The sequence below is a fragment of the Aedes aegypti genome, chromosome 3 (assembly GCF_002204515.2).
Source record: "Aedes aegypti strain LVP_AGWG chromosome 3, AaegL5.0 Primary Assembly, whole genome shotgun sequence".
NCBI classification, from domain to species: Eukaryota; Metazoa; Arthropoda; class Insecta; order Diptera; family Culicidae; genus Aedes; species Aedes aegypti.
Window position 1 is genome coordinate 406,520,296 of NC_035109.1, and position 19,427 is coordinate 406,539,722.

A 19,427-nucleotide genomic window follows, 5' to 3' on the forward strand; every position below is an offset into this window, starting at 1 on the left:
TAACTGACGAGAAAGAGGCAACCCTCTTACGACGGTTAAGGACTGTACGTCAAACAAATGCTTATTGCTAAATGCTAGTACTAATGCCAAACCCTACAATTGTTTTCTATATATTAGTTTTCGATATATCGGAAGCAAATATCGATATCACCGATATATTGAATAGAAAATATCGATACCAAAATATCGAATATCGAAAGCAAAATATCGATATTCCGATATATCGGAAGTATCAGAACGTCCCTACCTAGGACCGACCACGCTTTTGCGGTTATGGTAGAGATGTGCTTGTTGAATCGGAGCTTAGAGTCGATAGTTACTCCAAGATCGCAAATGGATTGGACTCGTTCTAATAGTGTCGTTCCAATGGTGTACTGATGTAACCGAAGTGTACTCTTGCGTGTAAATGATATTATTTTACACTTCCCGCTGTTGATTCGCATACCGTTGTCGTCGCACCAAACCAGCAGTGCGTTGATGTCGTTTTGAAGTGCAAGGCAGTCTGCCGCGGAAGAAATGATGCGAAAGATTTTAAGATCATCGGCGAACGACAGTTTGTACGACGAAAGCTTCACAATTAAATCATTCACGAAAATAATGAAGATTAAAGGTCCGAGTACACTGCCCTGCGGTACCCCTGAAGAGATTTCGAAGAGTTTAGATCGCGCTAAATTGACCTTTACAAAAGCATTTCGATCTGACAGATAGGAAAACAGCCACGATGTAATCCATCTTGGAAATCCAAGATGCTCCATTTTTTCCACGACCACTAGATGCGGGACCGTATCGAACGCTTTGGCGAAATCGATGTAAATTGCGTCCACTTGCTGTTTTGACTCCATTGCTCGGGAAATTGCGGTAACATAGCACATCATGTTGGATGTAGTTGAGCGGTTTCTAACAAATCCATGTTGGTATTCACACATTATCGATGATGCAGCATTATATAGCACTTTATGTAGGAGTTTTTCAAACACCTTGCTGAGGCAGCATAGTACGGATATCCCGCGATAATTTTCTACAAGGTGTTGGCTACCTGCCTTGTGAATCGGCACGATTATCGCAGTCTTCCATGCTGACGGAAATTTCCGTTCCTGGATAGAGCGATTGAAGATTGCAGCAATTGGTTTCGCAAGCACATGCGCACATTTTTTAAACAAGATAGGAGCAAAACCATCAACGCCTGGTCCTTTCTTGTCGTCCAGGTCTTCGAGAACAGGCAATACATCTTCATTTGAAAAGTGGCACTCAGGAATTGAAATGTTGTACGATGGAACATCTTCAAACCTGTTGGCCCGTGGCACAGGTGAAGCTCTAGAGAACACATTTTCGAAGAATGCTGCGAAAAGATCAGCAGTCTCTGAATCGGTAGCCGCCATAGAACCAGCATAGCGAACGTTACTGGATATTCGATCGCTTGATCGTTGATGTTTCACATAGTTCCAAAAAAGGGATGGGTTCTGTTTCACGCTCGTCTGAACTGCTGAGAGATAATTTTCATACGTAACACTGAGTCGGTTTTTGTACGCATTCTCGAGTTCTCGAAGTTGGATTTTATCGCTCTCAGATTTAGACTTAAAGTAACAATTTCGAGCTTTACGTAGAATGTTTCGTAGATTTCTCAACTCCGGAGACCACCATGGTTTGCTGTACACAGAAGTGGATGGAAGTCGTTTGCGTGGTACAAGTTCTTGAATCACTTCATGCACTCTTCGATTGAAATCCGAAAGCAGTTCTTCTACTGTTGGTCCATTTAGAAGTTCCCAGTCAATGGTAGAGAAAGCATTGTCCAAAAGCTCGAAATTGCATTTCCGGAAATCGAAATACATACGAAAATTTCTCCTATGTTGGGACATGTTGATAAAATATCACAACAAGCGTCAAGTAGTACAATAAACGGCTGATGATGCGAATCAACTGGTAGAAAAGGTACAGATGGCTCGATCAAGTCAAGGTGCTCGGGTAGATTGGCGAATGCCAATCCAGTAGTCTACATTTACATTGACGAAGTAATTAACTTGCTGTAGCTCTGAAGTAAACATGGCTTCAACCATTGCCAGCTCGTGCTCAGTAGATGCGTTAGATGGAAGGTAACCGTTGATATCCTCGTCGAAGAGCCAGCGAAGATTCGGGAGATTATAGTCACCAAGTGCCAAGAAGATGTCGAAGTCCGAAAGAAGACCCACTATATGCTGGATGGACATCGCGTGTGCATTGTAAACCTCGATACTTGAGTTTGGAGGAAAGTATATCGCCAGTATGTAAAGCAGGCGATCCGACAGCTTGATGCGAACAGCAGCTTGTTCAAGGTTCTCACCGTTGGCCCATTCGACTGATTAGCATTGTAAACGATTGTGGACTGCGATCAGTACTCCTCCACCACGCGAAAATTGGCTTGTCGGTGCACTGCGGTCGCAACGAAACACATTATAGTGGGAGGCAAACTCTGCATTTTCGATATCCGGTCGGAGCCACGTTTCCGTGAACAATAAAACGTCATAGTCACAGCTCGACAGTTGTGAGCGAAGGTGATTCGTTTTTGTGCGTAATCCTCGCACGTTTTGGTAGTAGATGGAAAGCGGTTGGCTAGATGTCGTCGTGGTGATGTTGCTAGGAATGAAATACTCATCAGGAAAGGTAGATGCACTGCAGCTAGAATGCTCACCTGGGAGAGAAGTTTGGAAGACCCCTAGACCGGATTCACACGCAGGAACGGGGTGACTATGATGCAAGGAACTAGACGTTGTATCGGTGACCAAATTCGTAGCTGGCTCGACTGCGGCGAAGGCCCTAGGGGCTTCCATGAGGCTTTGCTGCATGCACCCCGTTGACAGATGGTAGGAAGAGTTGAGTTCTGTGTTACGTTGCGCGTCGTTTCTTTCATCATGTGACGTAACAATTTGAAAGCAATTGAACGAGCTGGAAGCGAAAACTACATCAGAGCAGGAACAGATTCTAAGTGATTCGTACTTGTCTTCATTCGTGGGTTGAGAGACCTCTAATCTGTTTCCAAACACAGGACCAGGGCGACTTTGATGGCAGGATAACATGATTGAAGTGTTTGAATTACGTCTTGATGACTCGACTGTGTTTGAAGGACCAGAGGCTCCCATAAATACTTTACAGTGTGCACCCCCAACTACGTACTGCGATCCGAAAAAAAGGGAGTTCTTGATCGATGGGAATTTCCCATGCATCAAACTAGGCCAAGAAATTACTTTTCAGCAGCGAATCAGGCCATACCTGGTAAAAACTATGAGTGTTATGTCTTATCTCGCGTTGCGTTTCGTGAATGATGGTCTCTAAAGTCACTACTTTCAAGTCAATCCTGGCGAAAAATTCTACAGGCTCCAGAGAAACCCTAATGCTACTATTTCGCTGGTTCTTCAGAACTACTTTTCTTATTTGGCTTTACATCAATTATCTTGATAAAGCCTCGCCAACAATATCACGCCAATTCACTCGGTTTATGGCCGCTTCTCTCCATCCTCGATTGTGACCCACGCTCTCCAGGTCCTGGTGTACCTGGTCAATCCACCTAGCGCGCTGCGCCCCACGCCTTCTTGTTCCGACCGGATTCGTAGCGAACACCATCTTTACAGGGTTGTTGTCCGGCATTCTTGCAACATGCCCTGCCCAGCGTATCCTTCCAGCTTTAGCTACCTTCACGATACTGGGTTAGCCGTAGAGTTGAGCGAGCTCGTGGTTCATCCTTCGCCGCCACACGCCGTTCTCCTGCACGCCGCCGAAGATCGTCCTTAGCACTCGGCGTTCGAAAACCCCAAGAGCTTGCAAGTCCTCCTCGAGCATAGTCCACGCCTCATGCCCATAGAGGACTACCGGTCTTATGAGCGTTTTGTACATCGTGCATTTGGTGCGGGGGTGAATCTTTCTTGACCGCAGTTTCTTCTGGAGCCCATAGTAGGCACGACTTCCGCTGATGATGCGCCTTCGTATTTCCCGACTAACATTGTTGTCAGCCGTCAACAAGGATCCGAGGTAGACGAACTCGTCCACCACCTCGAAGGTATCCCCGTCTATCGTAACACTGCTTCCTAGGCGGGCCCTGTCGCGCTCAGTTCCGCCAACCAGCATGTACTTTGTTTTCGACGCATTCACCATTAGCCCGACTCTTGTTGCTTCGCGTTTCAGGCGGGTGAACAAATCTGCCACCGTTTCAAATTTTCTCCCAATAATATCCATGTCGTCCGCGAAGCAAACAAATTGTCCGGATCTCGTGAAAATCGTGCCTCGACTGTTAAGTCCGGCTCTCCGCATGACACCTTCAAGCGCAATATTGAGCAACATGCACGAAAGTCCGTCGCCCTGTCGTAGTCCCCGCCGAGACTCGAACGAACTGGAGTGTTCGCCCGAGATCTTCACGCAGTTTTGCACACCGTCCATCGTTGCTCTGATCAATCTTGTGAGCTTCCCGGGAAATCTGTTCTCGTCCATGATTTTCCATAGCTCTACGCGGTCGATACTATCGTATGCCGCCTTGAAATCGATGAACAAATGGTGCGTAGGGACCTGATACTCACGGCATTTCTGGAGGATTTGCCGCACGGAAAAGATCTGGTCCGTTGTCGAGCGGCCGTCGATGAAACCTGCTTGATAACTTCCCACGAACTCGTTTGCTATAGGTGATAGACGACGGAAGAGAATCTGGGATAGTACTTTGTAGGCGGCGTTTAGGATGGTGATTGCACGATAATTTTCACACTCCAGTTTGTCGCCCTTTTTGTAGATAGGGCATATAACGCCTTGCTTCCACTCCTCCGGTAGCTGTTCCGTTTCCCAGATTCTGACTATCAGCCGATGCAGACAAGCTGCCAACCTGTCCGGGCCCATCTTGATGAGTTCGGCTCCGATACCATCCTTGCCAGCGGCCTTGTTGTTCTTGAGCTGTTGAATGGCATCCTTAACTTCCCCCATCGTGGGAGCTGGTTGGTTTCCGCTGTCCGCTGTGCTGACGTAGCCATCGCCTTCGCTGTTCTGACCTTCTGTGCCTGTGTTCTCTGCGCCATTCAGGTGTTCATCGTAGTGCTGCTTCCACCTTTCGATCACCTCGCGTTCGTCCGTCAAGATGCTCCCATGCTTATCCCGGCACATCTCAGCTCGCGGCACGAAGCCTTTGCGGGATGTGTTGAGCTTCTGATAGAACTTCCGCGTTTCTTGAGAGCGGTACAGCAACTCCATCTCTTGGCATTCCACCTCTTCCAGGCGGCGCTTTTTGTCCCGGAATAGGCGGGTTTGCTGTTTCCGCTTCAGTCTGTATCGTTCCACGTTTTGCCGCGTACCATGCTGCAGCATTGCAGCCCGCGCTGCATTCTTCTCCTCTAAAACCTCTTGGCACTCCTCGTCGAACCAATCGTTTCTTGAGCTCCGTTCCAGATATCCGACAATGCTTTCGGCAGCGTCGTTAATGGCTGCTTTGACTGTCCTCCAGCAGTCCTCAAGAGGGGCCCTATCGAGCTCGCCCTCATCCGGCAACGCTGCCTCAAGATGCTGCGCGTACGCATTGGCGACATCCGGTTGTTTCAGCCGCTCGAGATTGTACCGGGGCGGGCGTCGGTATCGTACGTTGTTAACGACGGATAGTTTTGGGCGCAGTTTCACCATCACCAGGTAGTGGTCGGAGTCAATGTTAGCGCCACGATAGGTTCTGACGTCGGTTATGTCGGAGAAGTGCCGTCCATCGATCAAAACGTGGTCGATTTGCGATTCTGTCTGCTGAGGTGATTCTTCAGAAATTTCTCGTGAAAAAAATTCAGAAATTCTTTAAGTGAATTCTATTAGAACTCCACTGGATTACTTCTAGAGTTGTAACGAATATTCAGCCGGTCTGCCGAATAATGAAAGCTGTTATTCGGCCGAACAGACCGAATGGTGACCGAGTAAAAACAATATAATTTAAATTTGTTCGGAGCTGGTTCTCCGGATTCGTGATTCACTCGCGACGTAAAGTGACCTTAGGATGTGGTTTTAGCACCGAAAAATGAAAAAAAAACGCAACGAATTAATAGTGGTAGGAGGTTTTCACTGCACTGAGGGTACTCGGACGATTCTTGCGAGCGATAGAGGATCACATGTACACTGTTTGAACGGTTTTATTCAACTGCAATGAGTTCGAACTGCCGATACTGGTGATCGGTAGTGAGAGTTACATACAAAATATAATGAGAGATTAAAATCTAAGCTATTCTTCTCCGCTTTGCGAAGAGTAAGGATGGTTGAGAATGAGTGGTTGAGTTCACTTATTAGGGTAACTTCAAAATAGTGGCCTGTGCCCTAACATACCGCCCACCATTGAAATCTTGATTTCAATCTTAACAACTAACTACTTAGCTTGCTAACGTTTCAATGAAGTATGTCCAAAATACAATTCAAAAATTTAACTCAGCTGCAATATTTGACTACGACTCCTTGACCAACGGTTGTTGGTTCCTCGATCGGAACTCGCACGTCGACCTACGGTTGAGTTGCCAAACTCCAGGGAACCTGTCAAAACGGTAGACTTTAGGTCGGGGCAGACAAAGTCCAGCAAAAATATAGGGATACTTAACTTGTGAGGGGACCTTCAGGTCCCCTCCCATCCGACGTCGCTTGAGTTGCTGGCACCTGGAACGTCTGGAACGCTGCCCCATCGTGGCCCGGTTGGTTGTCCGGGATAGGCAGGACGCAGACTCTAGCGATTGCCCTCTTGTAGATGCCGTCCTTAGTTTTGATGCTGACGACTCGGATGAGCCCATCGTTGCCGGGAAATACTTCAACAACGCGGCCGAAACGCCACTTCTGCGGCGGCAGATTATCTTCACGGATCAATACCATCGTGCCGATACGGATGTTGTCGCGTGCTCGCGTCCAACGGGTTCGTTGCTGTAGTCCCGACAGATACTCTGTTGACCAGCGCTTCCAAAGACGACGGAGATATTCTTGGATTTGCTGCCACTGTGATAGCCGGTTACTGGGTAGCTCCTCGTAGGAGGGCTCGGGGATTGCGGTCAAAGGTCTATGCACCAAGAAATGACCTGGCGTGAGGACGTCCAAGTCCTCCGGAGAGTTACTCAGCTGCGTCAGCGGCCGAGAGTTGAGCAGTGCCTCGATTTGCGTAAGCAACGTGTGGAATTGCTCGACGGTGACCAAGGCCTTTCTTGAATGTGGTCGGAGGTAGAAAGGACCGCAGAAGTCTACTCCGGAGTTCAAGAATGGCAGTGTCGGTGACACTCGAACGGGTGGTAGGTCCGCCATCAATTGCTCGCTCAAGGTTGGTCGGTTGCGGAAACAATTAATGCATTCGTGGGTGACCTTGCGCACTAGATCTCGTAGTCGGAGAGGCCAAAATTTTGACCGAATGATGGCGGTGAGAAGTGTAGGGCCCGCATGCAGCCGATTCAGGTGATAGTACCGCACAACCAGAAGGGTGAATGGGTGCTTGTTATCCAGAATCATTGGCTGCTTTTGAGCAAACGATATGCCTGCGTTGTTGAGGCGACCTCTTGTACGAAGAACGCCATCGATAATCACGGGCGACAAAGCTTTCAGTTTGGATGAAGACTTCACTTGGCCGGTGGTGCGAATCGAATGCAGATCTTGCGCAAACGATTCTTGCTGGGCGAGCTTTACCAGTCTCACTAACGCTTCATCAAGTTCAACTGTCGATAGGGCTCCGCTGCTTCTAGTTTCCGGGTTGTGCTTTTTCGCATTGTTGCAGAATCTTTGCATATAGGCGACCAGACGAACCAAACTCGTTAGTGACGACTTCAAAGAAAATATGCTGCTTTGAGCAACTGCAGGAAGGGCAACAGTTGGTTTCTCTTGAAGTTGCTCTCGTTCGAAATGATCATCCGCTGTTCTAACAGGGTCGGGCCAAAATTTATTCGGCTGTTGTAGCCAAATGGGTCCCTGCCACCACAGCGAGTGTTCTACGAGCTCCTTCGCTTGCATTCCCCGCGAGATAAGGTCTGCGGGGTTCTCAATGCCCGGTACGTGTCTCCATGTACCAGAAGCTGTGAACTGCTGGATTTCTGCTACTCGATTTCCAACAAATTTCTTCCAGCGGGACGGTGATGCCGCTAACCAGTGCACGACAATCGTAGAATCAGTCCAAAAGAATGGACTTGCTTGGATTTGTAAACTGCTTTCCACCTTCTCGAATAGGTGGCTTAAGAGAAGAGCTCCACAGAGCTCGAGACGCGGCAGCCGTATGAGTTGGTCCAATTTTTCGGTTCCTTTAGGCGCCACTCTAGACTTTGCAGTAATCAAGCGCACAGAGACGCTTCCACCATTTGAAACCATGCGAAGATAAATACATGCACCGTACGCGCTTTCGGACGCATCGCTAAAACCGTGGAGTTCAGCTTTCACGGGATCCTTCGCAGATGCCGCCCACCGTGGAACGGAGAATTCATCAAGGACATTGAGGTCGCTTCGGAAATCTATCCAAAACTGCTGTTGTGATTCACTCAATGGAAGATCCCAGGAAACTTTCGCTTTCCACAGCTCCTGCATGAAGAGCTTGGAGCGAAGAACGATTGGCCCCAATAGGCCCAGTGGATCGAACAAGCGAACCGATTCGGAAAGCACCAACCTTTTGGTGATGGGACCCTCTTGCGACCAACAAGGGATTTTGAAGCGAAAAGCGTCTTCGGTTGGTTGCCATAGCAAGCCCAAGGTTTTAACCGGGGACGACGACGAATCGAGTTCTAGAAGACTGCGATCTTCTCGAAGCTCAGCAGGAATATTTCGGAGTATGTTGGAGCTGTTTGACGCCCATTTATGCAGTTTGAATCCAGTCGACCGTAGGAGATCGATCAACTGCCTGCACAATTCGATTCCTTCTTCTTCAGACTCTACCCCAGAAAGCAGATCGTCGATGTAGAAACTTTTCGACAGCACCTTGGCGGCTTTGGGATGAGTTGATTCACCGTCGGATGCCAGTTGCTGGAGGCAACGGGTCGCAAGGTACGGTGCCGATGCAGTACCATAAGTAACCGTCCGCAACTCGTAGGTTTGGATCGGTTCAACTGGTGAGGAACGAAAAACTATACGCTGGAGTGAGCGATCGGAGGGATACACCAAAACCTGTCTGTACATTTTCTGCAGATCAGCAACAATGACGAAACGAGGGATTCTGAAGCGCAGGAGAATACTAAACAGATCGTCTTGAACGACGGGGCCCACCATTAGAGCATCGTTTAATGAGACGCCAGAATCGGTGGCGCATGATGCGTCAAATACAACGCGAAGTTTCGTCGTGGCGCTGTCCGGACGAACGATACAATGATGCGGCATGTAGTAAATTTTCTCGCTAGGCAGCAAGACTGTATTGCTAGGGTTGATCGGTGCCATATGCCCTAGTTGAACATACTCTTGCACGAACGCTTCGTATTCTTCCATCAGCTGGGGATTCGAGTGAAGTCGACGTTCAAGCGACATGAAACGACGAATGGCAATGCTTCGAGACTCTCCAAGTTTCTCGAGAACATCGAGTTTCTTTGGCAGCGAAACCACAAACCGTCCTGAGGGATCGCGAGTCGTGGTTTCGGAAAAGTGGGTTTCGCATTTCCGTTCTTCCACTGAGAGGGACTCGTCCGCGTGACAAGACTCAACCTCCCAGAAGCGAGCAAGCTGCTTTTCCAAATCTGCGTTGGAGCAGACGAGAGTGACGGCGGAACGACTTGTCTCCAACGCGTCGCATTTACCGGAAACTATCCACCCAAAAACGGTTTCTTTTAGATGGGGAAGTTCTGGTCCAAGATCAACAAATCCTTTTAGTAGTAGGCGATAGTAAACCTCAGCTCCAATGACAATGTCGATCCGATTGGGTTCAAAGAAGCGAGGATCGGCGAGTTGAACGAATGTCGGAATTTTCCAACGATCTGTGTGCAAACGGTTTGATGGCAAGACGGGTTTGAATTCCGACAGTTTGTGGAATTTGAGATCGACTACGTAATCCATACAGCGTGAACGGATGGTTGCCATCGTCGATTGCTTCGATGTTGCAGCACTAGGCCCAACGCCTTGCAGAGAAAGGGGATCGTGCTGCCGGCGAAGATCCAGTTTTTGCGCCAAGTTTTCGCTGAGTAAGTTGCGTTCGGAGCAGCAGTCTAGAAGTGCCCTCGCGAACTGAACGTTTCCTTTTTGATCTTCTATCTTGACGACAGCAGTTGAGAGGAGAACGATGCTACTATTTGACGGTGCGCTAGCAGGAAGAGCGACTGACGGATGGCCGGAGGCGGAAGACTCGAACGAGGTAGACGGGGTGGTGGCGAATGCTTTCGATTGCGAGGTAGAGGAATTGTTTGAAGCTGGTGCGATTTGGGGCTGACTTTGTGGGAGAGTGGGTTTATTGGGTTGCGGTTGCGAATACTCTTGTCCTTGGCTGGATCCATTGTTAGAAGGGCGCAGATGCAGCATCGTATGGTGCCGTTGGCCGCACACACGACAAGCTGAGCTAGGACAAGCCCGTACCAAATGAGAGGAGGAAAGACAATTTAGACACAAACCAGCTTTTTTGACCGATTCAAGCCTTTGGGAGGGATTCATGTTGATGAAGGAGTTGCATTTGAAAGGAGAATGGAAAGGGTTTTGACAGTGTGGACAAACTTTCTTCGGCGCGGCAGTGGTTGCGAGTGTCGAACTAATCTTGGACTTCTGCGCCTTCTGGTCTGGGCGGAACTCTGTTGGACGAGGCTTCGAGAGTGACAACGGTTGCAGTGTTGCCAAATGATCACGCAAAAACTTCAGCAAGTCTTCGTAGGTGGGTGCTTCTCGAGAGTTGTGTGCCCGCTCCCAGTGCCGTTGTGTTTCGGCATCGAGACGTGTGTAGAGTATGTGGGCCAACAAGTGGGACCACCCCTGTGTGGGTAACCCGATTTTCCTTAGCTGAAGCAGATTGCGCTCGTACGAATCGATGAGATTGACTAGAGCGTCGTACGATTCCCGCTTAATCGGCTCAGAGTCCAGAAAACTGTTCATTAGCGCGCGAGAGATCATTTTCTTATTCTCGAACCGTTGTTCGAGCATTTGCCACGCAACATCGAAGTTGTTGGCTGTAACTTTGATTGACTCAACCAAAGTTCTAGCTTCCTTGGTGAGCACCGAGAGAAGGTAATTAAATTTGTCGAGCGGCGACAGCGTGATGTCCTTGCCGATCGTATTCTGGAAAGCATCGCGAAAGCTTAACCAGTCTTTCACACTACCGTCAAAGGAAGGGATTTTGAAAACCGGGAGGTGAATGCGGGATGTAGGAATTTGGCCGGGCGGAGAGGAGGAGGAGGAGGACGAAGCTACAGCTGTCGTGTTGATGCGTTGCGAAACCAAAAAATCTTTCACATCGAAATAACGATTTTCAAAATCCAACCGTGTCTTCCGATTCGACGCAATCATGTCTTTCGTCAGCTGCACTTCCTTCACTGCCTTTCCCGAGCTCGATGCTGCCAAATCTTGCTCCTGCCGTGCTTCCACTTTAGCCCGATTATCGCGGAACTCTTTGAAAAGGGTTTCCAAATACTCCAGGCGCGAAGCGATTCTTGATTGATCGCGCTGCGGGTCGAAGTTAGCCACAAATGATTCCACATTGTGTAGGGAATCGAAGTACCCACGTTCGGCTTTGGTTAATTCGCGCAATGTCATGCTGTCGAATCTTCTCGCTATTTGTCCAAACCGCAAACCCTCTCAAATCCCAAAAACAAAGCCAGGTCAATTGCCCAAAAAATCCGTAAATCGCAAACAATTTCCTTAAAAACTAAAGTAAAACTCGCATGCACAGTGTATTTTTGAATTGCTTTTGTCGTACCTCAGTCTTTTTGTGCTCACGCTACCAGCTATTGTTCGCCAATCCAAGCCACGCCGCTTTGCCGCAGACAGAAGGAAGGGGGAGAAGCGCGTCCCGTGACGCCGATAGTGCTTCGTGTCCGGCAAATGAACCGTGCCTTGGTTCGAAAATGGTCCGCAGAAGATTATTCGATAGCTCGATCGAATCCGCACTCGTCGCTACGCAAACGACGCCGATGGACCAAGGAAGAACAAAGCAACACGCTGGTTGCTGTATGTGCTATCATCACTGAACACAATAGATCACTTTGTATGCCACGTGGTGGCTACTGAAAATTCACAAATCCGGTTCGAAGGACCATTAATGTTCGGAGCTGGTTCTCCGGATTCGTGATTCACTCGCGACGTAAAGTGACCTTAGGATGTGGTTTTAGCACCGAAAAATGAAAAAAAAACGCAACGAATTAATAGTGGTAGGAGGTTTTCACTGCACTGAGGGTACTCGGACGATTCTTGCGAGCGATAGAGGATCACATGTACACTGTTTGAACGGTTTTATTCAACTGCAATGAGTTCGAACTGCCGATACTGGTGATCGGTAGTGAGAGTTACATACAAAATATAATGAGAGATTAAAATCTAAGCTATTCTTCTCCGCTTTGCGAAGAGTAAGGATGGTTGAGAATGAGTGGTTGAGTTCACTTATTAGGGTAACTTCAAAATAGTGGCCTGTGCCCTAACAAAATTGTTATCAAATATTATGTTTCACAGAAAGGAGAATTTTAAAAAATAAAATAATTTGATCAATTGATGATACATTGATTTTTGCGCTTTATGGATACTATAAGATGAAATTTGATGGCAAAAAAATCTCCGTTCTATGGCATTAAGACGACCACGGTGCTGCTCTGCCAATCAACTTTCGATTATACTTTCGATATTTCTGCGACACCTACTGATCACCTTCTCACTCACTGATGCGATATTACGCATGGAAGGATGTTATAAGCATTTTAAATTTTCCAAAATTTTGACATTTAACAGCACTGGAGTCCTAGTATTTCATTCTGAGCTTTTTCGCCTATTATTTAACGTTTTCTCCAGTTGTTACTCTAGAAGATCTTTTAATGCTTCCTACAAATTCCAGTCAGTCGAACCACGATGTTCACGGTTTCCTAAAGCTATCATTAAGGATAAGTTCGGCTACGTTATGCCCGAATGCGCTTGAGCCTTGAAAAAAATAAATAGGTAAAATAAAATTCAACAAATTTTGTCGTTTTTACATCATTCCAACGGCAAATCGAACACAATTTGCATTAGAATACAATACATCAATAGCGGCAAGCTCTCATCAAAACATTGTTATCGCAAGCCAGCCTCTGAACATTGATTTTTGTATCAAAAATTAGTTTTTCAACGATAATGATAAGTAGATGAAAAAACCGAATTTAGTACTATACCATTTAATTCCACTAGAATTTGTATCCTTTGACAGATACGCGTATTTCGACCTCAACTGTAAGGCCGTCTTCAGTGTCGTGTACTAGACTCGACTTCTCGACGACACACCTGGAGTGTAGTGTGAAAAATGGTTCAATCATAAAGCCTGTCAAAAACTCGTGAAAACCAAATGTTGTATACTTTAGAAAGGATTACTATATTTCTACTGGACTAACAAGAAATAATTGCTTTGTGTGAGTTAATTGTGGAAATATGAGACAATGAGTCAAACAGATGAGCCAACTCATTCATGATTTTTTGACTTCCCGTTCAACCGTGAGTTATGAGAATTTGAGTTTATCGCAACACTGTTTTTTGTTTCTGAGTAATCTCTTGTTGGATTTTGCTCGGTCTCTTTTTTCAAGCATTTTGTCTCTAAAATGCCTACTCCTCCTCCTCCAGTAGGTTCCTTATTTTTTTCAAGGAATTTCTGCAACATTTCATCCACGAATAACTCCTGCAGTTCTTCCGAACATTTCTCGAGCAATTTTTAAATGAAATGTCCATATATTATCTCATATTTAATTGAAGGTATCACACCAGCAAATAATACGGCATTTATTCTGATCATTTCTATACACATTTAATTTTAATAAATAATTTATCAATTTATTCAAAAAATCCACCATGACATTCCTGGATTCCTGGACGGTTTGCTAAAAAAAATCTAGAGAGGAGTCTTACGAGGGATTCCTGATATCTTTGGTTGAAATTCAATAAAAATTGAGCGATAATTTCGGACGAAATCTTAAGAAATCAGTGGAAGCATGGCTGGTTGAATTCATAATGATGTCAAAAACGGAAATCTTAGACAAAATATTGACGATTGATGAAAAATTACTTTGTGATTTGGACTTTTCTCGAGAATAAAAGTGAAAGAATCTTATTATTATTTATCTTTTCGCCCTTTGACGAGTTTGTCAAGAAATAATCTTGGTAGGAATTCAAAAAACAAGTTAATTATGGTATGTCTGAAGTAATTTCTGTAGTTAAAATTCATCGTTAAATTATTAACGGTGGGTACTTTGAACGACAATCAACAAATAAATCTTATGAAGAAATCTTCGGATTAATACCTGAAGGAAACTTTTACCAAAACGGTCTCTAAAGTCACTTTTTCCCCTAAACTCTAGTTTTCAGTGAATGCTTCTTCTAAGATTCTTCAAGGGAAAGCTTAAGGAAATCAAAAGATTTTCCAGTAGTGTCTGCTGAACTACTTAAATGACTCCAGGGATCATTACGTAATTTCCTTCGCCAGTTGTGCCAGAAACTGTTCTTAAATTTGCTCTAGAGATTTTTCCTTTAACTTACACCAATTTTATTTATTTGGTTCTACATCTTCAACACTTATGGTTGCACAGATTGAATCTCCTAGAAAATGTTACAAACTGCCTCCAAAGATTATTTTAGGAAATTCTATAAGAACTCTTCCATGAATTTTCAATAAATTCAACCAAAAACTCATCATGGAGCACTTACAGAAACTTCTCTAATTTCATGTAGGGATCACTTCTACAGATTATTCAAACATTTCTTGAGTCATTTGTCAAGTAACATTTCCATTTATTCTTCAAATGTTCATTTGATGTTTCACACCAGCAATTATTTTAGTTATTCTTCCAATTATTCTTTCACAATTCCGTCAAGGATTCCGTCCTTTGTTCTTCAAGTATTTTCCTTTTTTGCAGGATATTATCCAGGGATTCGATTTATTATTTGTTTCAATAAAAAAAATCTCTAGCAAATCCTCCAAGACTTCCTTATGAGCCTAGATTTTTTCAGAGATCCTCTCTGGATTCCGCCAGGAATTTCTACAAAAGTTTCATTAATGATTCCTATAGTAACGTCTTTTTCTCTCTTTTATTTCTGTTATGTGTCTGTTTGTTCTCTAAATTCCCTATTTGTGAGACAATTGATCACTAGCAGCCCTGCAAGCTAAAAAATTTGATTGCATACTCAACTAAACTCTTATCGTTTTGCTTTACAGAATACAAACTGGTGGCATTTATCTCCCACATGGGCAGTTCGTCCCAGGTCGGTCACTACGTGTGCCACATCCTGAAGGACGGCCAGTGGGTGATCTTCAACGACAACAAGGTGGCCATATCGCAGAACCCTCCGAAGGAGCTGGGCTATCTCTACCTCTACCAGCGAGTCTAGGAGTCCCAAAAGTGATCGGTAAGGTATTAAGCCTCTCTTGTTTTTCCTCATTGATTATTTCTCCCCCCGTACCGATATAATGGAGTAGTTTCGAAACAATTACATTACAATAGCTGCATTATTGATCGATTTACATTGCCCGTTGTGGGGATTCTTGTGCTAACTTATATACTGTTCTCTAGAAGCACGGCAAGCAGATAATAAAATGAATCGTACTTTTGTCAAACTGAATGCTGAGATATACAACGATTCATTCGTCAACGATTTGTTAACTCGATTGGCGAGTGGTAGAAAATGTGAGAAATGTGTCCCTGAAATCTCTTTGAATTTTGGCGCGGGGTCTTTTCCACACATCATAAATAGGGTAGCCTAAAATCATCGAAGTGCAAAAATTTATTCTTTAACCTGACCTAGGTAAGTATAATCGGGAATTTGAACGAAATCTATCAAGTCTATAAGGGAGACTCAACAAGCTTTGAATTTATATGAGTTAGTTATTTATTATTTATTTATTTATTTTCACTAAAATTTGGAAGAGGGAAAAACCCCTTTGAGTGATCAATTGAAAAGATCTTTCTCAAAAAGGCACAAAACCTCTTCATCTTTTCTAAAACGTTATAACAAATATCTTATGAACTAAAGGCACACTCGGCTTGAACCATACCAGCGCCAGGATCTTGATCTTCCGATGTTGGATCAGAAAAAGGAAAAGGATAATCCGTCTTGGTAAATTGCTCAAATTTCAATCCTGAAAAATAAACAAAGAAAATTACGGCAGTAAAAATCAAACAAGATATGATATCTCATTTAAATAATTAAATAATAAATTCAAACAAGGATGAAATTTACTATCAAGGATATCATGGACAGATGTAGGAGGAGTTTGATATAAAGTTTTCAAACTACTAATGAATTTACTTCTGGGTACCGTATATTTAGTGCACACAAAAACAATATGATCAATATCTTCATAAAATTCCCCACAATCACATAAATTTGAATCCTTCATATCTATGCGATATGAATAGCTGTTGCATATGTAATGGTTCGATATTATTCGTGAAAAAGTGCAAATAAAATTTCTATTTGCAGATATATTTTTAAACCATGGGAATTTATCAACAAACGGACAAATGGAATGACACCAACGTCCTTTATCACTTGAATTCCAAAACTGTTGCCAATTATCCATACAATATTTATTAAGTTTTGAATGATGTTCTGAAGCAAAAATTTCTCTATCATAAGTAATCCCACGTGCAACACCTAATTTAGCCAAAGAATCAGCTTGTTCATTGCCATAAATATTACAATGAGCAGGAACCCACAAAAAATAATTAAAAAACCTTTAGTATATAAATCGTATAAAAGATTTTTAAGCTCCAAAAGAATGTGATAAGTTTTTGAATTAAAGTTTGCATGAAGAGAACTCAAACTATCAGAACATATTATAAATATGTTCGGAGTAAAGGGTCTTATCAAGTTACATGCAAAATATAATGCGGTTAGCTCAGCTATGAATATAGAACAAGGATTTTGTAATTTAAAAAAATGAGCTAAATGATTATTGAAAATTCCAAAGCCAGCAACATTTTGAATTAAAGACCCATCAGTGAAATAGAATTGATCATGGCTAATACCTTCAAATTTTCGTTTAAATAATAAATTCGCATAACGAGGATGTTCATATTTTGGAATTTGTTTCAATTCTTCATATAAAGTGAAATCAATAAGGGGTCGAAAAGTATGAACATCAATACTATAATTTTGGAATCCAGGGGAAGAAATTGGCGTTAAATTTTCATTTAAACAATCGATAAAGGAACTTAATATTTTACTTGTATGATTAATTTCATTTAAAGATTTTAAAACATCAATGATCGGATGCTTATATGAAAAACTTTGCAAGATAAATTTGCAATTTAGTTTTTGAAAACGAATCTTAAGAGGTTCAATACCAGCTAATACTTCAATAGATTGAGTATGAGTTGGATTCAAGAGCTTTAAACAAATTCCTAAACAACGAAATTGTATTTTTTCAAGTTTTGAGAAATGAGTTTGAACAGCATTTCCAAATGTAAAACAACCATATTCCATAACAGAACGAGTAGTTGTTTTGTAAAGAGTAATTAAATCAGAAGGATGAGCACCCCACCAAGTACCAGTAACCGTTCGAAGGAAGTTTATTCTTTTCGAACAAACTTTTTGAATGTATGAAATGTGACTTGCCCAATTTAATTTTGGGTCAAACCATAGACCAAGATATTGATAATCAAAAACCTGTTCAATTTGATGTCCATTTAGGAATAATGTAATATTAATTGTTGAATGCTTTCTTGAAAAAATAATGTATTTCGTTTTTGGAACTGAAAATGTAAAACCGTCAAATGCCTAGGTATCAATATTGTCCAATGCAGTTTGCATAAAATGTCTCTATTTTTACCACTAATAGATAAAACATTATCATCAGCAAACTGTAACAAATAACATCCATTGAGAATAATATTCACCATATCTGATGTGAATAAATTATACAAAAAAGGGCTTAAACTTGATCCTTGAGGTAATCCAAAACAACTATGACGGATAATTTTAGATGAACCATTGTGAAAAAAATGCATTACTTTCAATGAAAACAAGTTGTATAAGAAATTTGATATTAAGTTAGGAATTTTCAAATAATTCATTTTTTTGAAAAGCAAATCAATTAAAACAGAGTCATATGCACCAGAAACATCAAGAAAAGTAGAAACTACATCTTGTTTTCTATTAAATGAAAGTTGTATTTGGGAAGCTAAAAGTGCAGTACAATCTCGAGTACCACGGCCTTTCCTAAATCCAAATTGGGAAGACGAGAAAATATTATTTTTCTCCGCCCACAATTTTAAACGATTTAAAATCATGAGTTTACGTAAACATGATAATAAACTTATAGGTCTTCGACTATCAGCTAATGAAGGATCTTTACCAGGTTTCAGAATGCTTACTACTTTCACGAAACGCCATTCAAAAGGAATAATATTTTGAGAAAGGAATAAATTATATATCGAAAGTAAATATTCTTTGCAATCATCAGGTAATTTTTTGAGAACTATAAATTTAATGTTATCAATACCTGGGGCAGTATTTTTAGTAAGTGATAAAGCCAAATGTAATTCCTCTAAAGAAAAAGGAACACAAAGTTCAGGAAAATAATTAAAAGATTGATTTTTAAAATTAACAAATGTTGGAACAAAATCTGGACATATTTTAGATGCAAATTGTTCAATCCATTCTTCAGAGTATTCTAACACAACGGGGCTTGAAGAATCATAATTTCTCAAATTCCTTGCCACAGACCATAATTTAGATAAAGAAGTCTCTTTGTCAAGACTCTCGACAAAGTTTTTCCAATAATTTCTTTTTTTGAATTTAGTTATCCTTGTAAATAAAGCTTCAACTTTACAATATAAAAAATTATCTTCTCTACGACCAGATCTACGAAATAATTTAAACGCAACAGATTTATTTTTCAAAGCAATTGAACATTCATCATCCCACCAAAAGGAAGGCCGATTTTTCTTCAAGTTTCCAGTACTAACCTTCTTTTTTTGAGATTTATGTAAACAGTCAAACAACAATTTTGAAAAATTATTATATTTTTCAATTGTTGTAGGAAGAGAAATATCACTCCTTATAACTGATATTGACATCAAATCCGCAAATATAGTCCAGTCTACATTTTTACATAGATCAAATACAAAAATTTCTTGCGTAGATTTGCCACATCTATTATTTTGAAATTTATTCAAAATAGGTAAATGATCACTATTATTTGGATCATTTATAGTTTTCCAAGAAGACATCATGGATAAACTATTTGAACAAAGGGATAAATCAATACATTAAGGATGACTAGGAGGAACGGCAATTCTAGTAAATGATCCATCATTCAAAATATTTAAGTTTAACTCATCAATCAAATCCATCAATAATGAACCTCTACCATC

General features: G+C 42.6%; 1 protein-coding gene across 1 annotated transcript in view; it reads left to right on the top strand.

The window, feature by feature from the left end:
- The window catches only part of LOC5568587 (ubiquitin carboxyl-terminal hydrolase 5), a 28,251-nt gene extending 12,582 nt beyond the window's left edge, over window positions 1–15,669 (top strand). The window contains exon 3 of the mRNA XM_021855913.1: window positions 15,266–15,669. Within this exon, the coding sequence (XP_021711605.1) occupies window positions 15,266–15,438 (173 nt within the window). The 3' untranslated portion in view covers window positions 15,439–15,669. The remainder of the gene's footprint in view (window positions 1–15,265) is intronic.
- Window positions 15,670–19,427: the final 3,758 nt, after the last annotated feature.